The 6,332-nt window shown below is 37.9% G+C and overlaps 1 protein-coding gene across 1 annotated transcript; it reads right to left on the bottom strand.

The window, feature by feature from the left end:
- Window positions 1-2,354: 2,354 nt before the first annotated feature.
- gas1a (growth arrest-specific 1a) lies at window positions 2,355-4,656 on the bottom strand. Its single transcript, XM_049003360.1, has one exon. The coding sequence runs from the start codon at window positions 4,050-4,052 to the stop codon at window positions 3,252-3,254; it is 801 nt and encodes a 266-aa protein (XP_048859317.1). The 5' UTR covers window positions 4,053-4,656; the 3' UTR covers window positions 2,355-3,251.
- Between the last annotated feature and the right edge of the window lie 1,676 nt (window positions 4,657-6,332).

The raw sequence follows: 6,332 nt of genomic DNA, 5'->3' as shown, positions 1-6,332 counted from the left end.
ACGTTTAAAGACAATAGCTTACCTAAAATAATATGGCTGAATCGCTGTTACCAAGTAATTTTAGGAGTGAACATTTTATGGACTTCTTCAACGATAAAATTCCACACATTAGACTTCAAACATGTTCAAATGGCTCACAAATAACTCCGTTGCAAACAGAATGTGCACACATACTTCTGAACAAATTGGTGAACAGGAGTTAACAATTATAATATCTAAAGCCAAACGGAGCACTTGTCCACTGGACCCAATCCCTACTCAAATTAAAGAATTCCCGGGAGTTCTGACAAGACCTATAACTGTGATAATGAATTTGTCCCTCTCCTCAGGTGATGTGCCTGACCAATTTAAAGTAGCAGTAATCAGACCACTACTGATGAAACCAAGTTTGGATCCACAGGAGCTCAAATAGTACAGACTTTTCTGTAATGTACCATTCTTATCCAAAGTTCTGGATAAGATAGTCACCGCTCAACTTCAGGCATAAAGCATACTGAATAGATTCCAGTTGGGCTTCCGCCTGGGACATAGCACTGAAACTGCCTTAACTAAAGTCATAAATAACATAACACTGACAACTGGTGCTGACAGTGTGAATGTGCTGATGCTTCTGGCCCTTAGTGCAGCCTATGACATGGATGACCATTTCACTCTTTTACGAAGACTTAAATTTGATGTTGGATTGTGTGGAATGATTTTTAAATCCTATTTGACAAATCAATATCAATATATTCAAGTGTCGAATAACTATATTCCGTCGTCTATGTCATCAGTCAAAAATGGAGTACCACAGGGGTCAGTTCTTGGTCCTTTATTGTTTTCTCTCTACATGCTGCCATTAGGTAACGTAATGAGAAAACATAATGTTAATTATCATTCCCATGCCGATGGCACCCAAATATACATATCGGTTACCCCTAACGACAACGCATCTATTGTCACTTTAGCTAAATGCTTTTATGATGTAAAGACGTGGATGACAGAAAACTTTTTATCATTAAATACTCAAAAAACTGAGGTTTTGTTGTTCAGAGGCAAGTCTGTGGATAGGAATGATGTAATCTCTGTACTCCTCTCCAAGAGGCTGAACTTTTCCCTCAGCAACTCAGCCTGTAAACTCGACATCATCTTAAATACAAGCCTCTCATTCAAATCGCATGCGGATGCAATATAAAAGGTATGCTTTCTACAGCTATGTAATATTGCCAAACTCTAACCATTCCTCACTATTCAAGACGCTGAGAAATTGATACATGCCTTTGTATACAGTAGGTTACACTACTGTTATCTGGGAGTACACACCGCACATTAAACACCTTGCAGCGTATTCAAAATGCAGCAGCTCGAATTGTCACCAGGAGCAGGAAATTCGAACATATAACCCCTGCTATTTGTTCCCTGCACTGGCTTCCTGTTAGGTTCTGGACTGACTTCAAAGTGCTCCTAGTCTTTAAGGTATATGAACCTTAAAGACTATCCGTAACTGCTGTGTTTAGCATTGATTGCAGTGAATGTTTTCTAATACTAACAGTCATATGCAGATTCATCCTTGAGGGAAAACTTTGCAAACCAGGCTATGCTTTCTTTAGTTTAATTGGATATGTTTGTAGTAGCCTCCCTTGACTTTATCTTCAACCCGGTCCTCTGGGACCCTCTGATGCTCCACATTTTTGCTCCCCCCAGCTCCCCTGCCAGACAGCCAACATTTTTAGACCCTCCCAGCTCCTGGTAAAAATATGGTCTAGGGGTCTCCAAGGGTCAGTTTGACAAACACTGAGGTACACCACTGCTGCCTTGTTGATGTTATTGTTTTGTCTTTAGATGTCTCCATGATAGGTCTGTATGACCACTTTTCCATTTCTAATACTTTGCCTTGGTTGGTTTGTTTTTTACTGCTGCAAAAGTTGTACCACTGCTTTGCCATACTCATGTGTTTTGCTTATATTCACTGAATTTAATGATAATATAAATCACTCAAAATTACAATTACTATAAATACCATTTCAATATATTAACATGCACATAATTTTTACATGTAAGGATATCTTCTTTTCTGGTATGAACTATTTTTTAAATTTTAAACAATAAAATCACAACCAACTATAAACGAAGTCTATAAACTGTTTGTTAATCAAGTCTAGTCTCGAAATGTGAAGAAAACTTTCTAGTAACACCACAGTACTGTAATAACTAACTGTTGAAAAAAATCGTATTAAAGTAATACTTCCATGTAATTCGCACGTTGAAAGATTTTGTTCTGTCATTAAGATGGTAAATGATAATCATGATTATGAACAACGCACGTAAAACACCCAAAAACACAATTCATAAACGCAGCATTGAATTGACATCACTTTAAAATTTAGGGATTGTTCTTTATTACACGTAGAATACTAAAACAATCATGGATTTATATATAATTGCAGTGCTGTAAAAGGTTTTCGATACAACGTTAAAAGTAGGCCTGCTGGTTCGTTTTAAAAATAACGCAGTATTTTCCCGTTCAGAAAGCGTACAAATTCAACGTTCAAATCAACAAATATCCATATAATGTTCGTTCGTGACTAAGTGTGTTTATTGACAGAAACATAAGCGTTTAAAAATACGCAATGAACGTAACTATGCAAAGCCTACTTTTACACGTAAACAACGCATGTAATCATAATACACAAAAATTAAACAACCCCTGAACTGCATGCAACAAATAATGCAGTGTTTTCCTACGTACAATTAAACATTCCATTTAAAACTGCAATTCAGATTTTAAGGTCTGACTACACGTGCACGTGTGTATTTATGCATATAGTAATTCTGAATGTATTGTGACACATCATCATATACAAGTCTACTTTATTTCACCATTAATTGAATATTACATATGGACTGCCTGCATGCTGATAAAACGTGCAATCATGTTTACAATTTATATTCTATAGCTGGCAGTGCATAGCTTTTTGTTTAGAATTTGTTCAGAAATTTTAACACAAGTTTCAATATTATAAAAACTATACATGTTGGACGATCCAGTTTTCAACAATAAAGCTGAGGCATGGCAGTAGTTTTGAAAACAAAAAACGTATTTGTTATAGCAGTTACTTTGCTTCCACGTCGATTATATTAAAATAGTAAATTGCATAGAAAATACATCTATTTTTTCTTTTCAGAATAGACGTGACTTTAAATTCTTTAGAGTGAGAAATGTTTAGTTGCTTTTGTGTGCTGGCAATAGGTGCAGTAAATAATTGAAAAATTTAAAACACGTGATACAAAATCAAAATAGATGCCACCAAATTCAAAATACAGTAAACATTTTCAGGATACCCTGCACTACCTACAAGTTGATAATCGGCTTCTTCGTCTATCCCATCATGATCTTCCTCTGAATCTGGCAGTCCACTACCATCATAAGTTCGGTGAGACCCAAAGCAAAGCGTTTTCATGTTCATTTTTACGTATTCGCAGATTGTCCTCTCCGTTCCATCACAAATGCATGTATCTAATTGTTCTGCTTTGGGTATTTTGCGCATGTTTGCAATCACATTCATACAAGCGTCTGTGCATCTTATCCCGTCAAGCAGTTTACTACAGTGGAACAAGTATTGGCTCATGGCAGTGCTACATTGAGCGTCTTTTTCGCAGCGTCGCCGGGCTTCCGTGCAGCCCATGTTACTTGTCCGAGGTAAGCAAGGCTCTATAGCACGTTTAGCATTTTTGCAAATAATATCCGTAGCACAATCACAATCCTCGAGAAATGGCCCGTTTTTAGTTAGGTTGAGCTGTATGAAAGAGGCGATGCAATGTCTAGGACACTTCGTTCTCTCTCCATTTATTACGGGGGCGCATGCAAGAGCGTATTGTTGGTACGCATGGTCGCATTCCGGTTCATCTTGACATTTCATTATTGCTTGCCAGCATATCAGTCGACGACCACGAGAAGGAGAAGCAATTGAAAAACAGGGAAATAGCACAAATATGCAACTAAAATGAAAAACCATTCTGTGTAAAGAGGACAGTAAGTTGGCAGACCTTGCCATTTTGATGACTGCAAACATGCGGTAGAAAACTTGGTCACAGTATATATTTCTGTTTATTCATGTGTTAAAAATAAACTGCAGAAACCCAATTGATTCCTTTAGTCCTCCAATTACGACAAAATGCTGTTTGTAATAATCTTGATTTATAAATCTTCTTAAGATACTGTCCGGTGTTATAAAATTATTATAGTGGCAGCGCTGTCTGTTGTAAAGATTCATGGATCCCTTTGTTCTCCATAGTTTATTAAAACAATATGAAAAAAAAGATTTCCACAAGCCTTAGGTGACGCTCATTCCATTCCAGCACTTCTGGCCAAAACTCTTGGTTGTGCACAGTTGTTGTTGTAATTTTTCCTTCAGTGTGCTATAGATATCCAAGCAGCTCTTTTCGTATTCCTTCGGTAACAGCGACGCATATTACTAGCATTCATATCCCATATATTACTTGAAAGACTCTTTAAATACTCTTAATTATGTATGCATGCGGAATTTAACAAACCGGACGGGAATACTACGTTACTTTTACGCGGACGGATTTTCCCCCAGCCTTCTTAACTCTGCCAGAAAGTTGGGAAGTTCCCATTGGTTTGAACACTTAGTTTTAAATCTTGCGTAGTGAAAGCGTAGTGTGTGTGTGTGTGGATTGGTTGTGTGGGCGGGGATGCTGGGGAATGAATATTTGGAATGAAACGAGTGGACTGGGCCAGGGGGGTGGAGCATGCATATAAAATAAAATGATCTATTAAGTACTCCTGGGGAAATCAAACATACCGGAATGGAAACACTTCCAAGGAACACGTTACTGGGGTATTTTCCATAATTTAATAGATTAAAACGCCATCCAAAAGTACATTCCTCTCTCAGCTGCCTGATCTTCAGCCTTTGCTGTAAGAGGGGTTTGTTGTTATCTGCAAGAACTTTTAATTAAAATGAAAGAGAACCATTCTATTTCCGTTTGTGATATACATATGTATGTATGTAAAACATTCCCAGTGCCAAATCCTTCCTCTAAGGCAAGTAGTTAACATTGCGCTGAATTATCCTCACTCCCTAAAATTAAATACTGTATTCACCCCTCCCATAGTTCAAAAACATCCCATTGGGTATCTGTCCCCTGCTTCTTGAATTAGGCTATAGGCTTACTTTCACCTTTAACTACATAACTGAAGGATAATTAAAACAAATGTTCGTAAAAACTTTAAATGCTTAGTAAAACTGAAGGGCAATGTTAGTAGTATGCTTGAAATACGAAAACATTTCATTTATTTAAGTATGTTATTTAGAAACCATTATCATTTATAATACATTTCTTAGCAATAACAATATTATACCCAATGTTTAGATTCATATTAATTAAACTTAACATTCAATGGCTTATGGCAACAATAGTAAAAATGACTAGTCAATAATAGCCCAAAGACAGAAGGATAACTCCATATTTTGGCTCCATATATTGAGTAGAATAAAAGCGCTGGTTCTCCATGGGCAGCTGGCCCAATCTGCTGCAGCGTGCTAGCACTACCCTGTCCATGAGGCAATGTGTGTACACCTGTAGTTTTATCTTCATGCCATCTGTGGGTATTCACATCATCTATAGGCCAACTCTAGAGCTTTTCTTAGACCAGCCCTCATACCTCCATTGACCTGTAGCTCTTCCAGCGATTTTCTAGATCTATGGCAAATGCTCTATTGAAGTGTGCTCTGCATACAAGGCACCCATATACGTGGTGTAGAGGGTTGAGACACAAAGGCAGTGTTTAACTGGCAAAACAGAAGGTGCCAGAATGCGACGAGCATGTGAGAGCAGAGGGGTAACAAGGCAGGGGCAGGATCCCAGAACGTGTACATAACACCCCAGCTAACATTGGTTCGTTGGGCCGATGTCGGCTGTTGGTCGTTATGTCGATGGTCAAAAGCGGACGTCAACACAACGTCTGGCCAACATAATGGTCTACATAATGAAAATAAGATTTTTGGATATTATTGTTTGTTAGATACACTAACTGCCTTTTAATAGGCTAATTTCCTTTCTTTCTGAATCGATGAAATACACTTGATGTCGTCCAAATTTTTCGGTGGCGTAACATCTGGCAGACGTCTCATAGACCTTTACTCTATGTCTAAGATCGAATTTATACAGATTTCTTTGCAGATCAAGATGAACTGTACATCCTATACCTCCACAGAAAAAGTTTAAAGGATTCCATAACAATCCCTTTTCTTCGTTGGCTTCATGTCCTGACAACATCGGGTATTGACTAACTCATGGTCAGTCCCGGACGTTGTCGAGACGTGCAG

This window comes from Brienomyrus brachyistius, chromosome 2 (genome assembly GCF_023856365.1).
Source record: "Brienomyrus brachyistius isolate T26 chromosome 2, BBRACH_0.4, whole genome shotgun sequence".
Classification (NCBI taxonomy): domain Eukaryota; kingdom Metazoa; phylum Chordata; class Actinopteri; order Osteoglossiformes; family Mormyridae; genus Brienomyrus; species Brienomyrus brachyistius.
The sequence above is the reverse complement of the archived record's forward strand: the minus strand, read 5'-3'. Positions and strand labels throughout refer to the sequence as shown.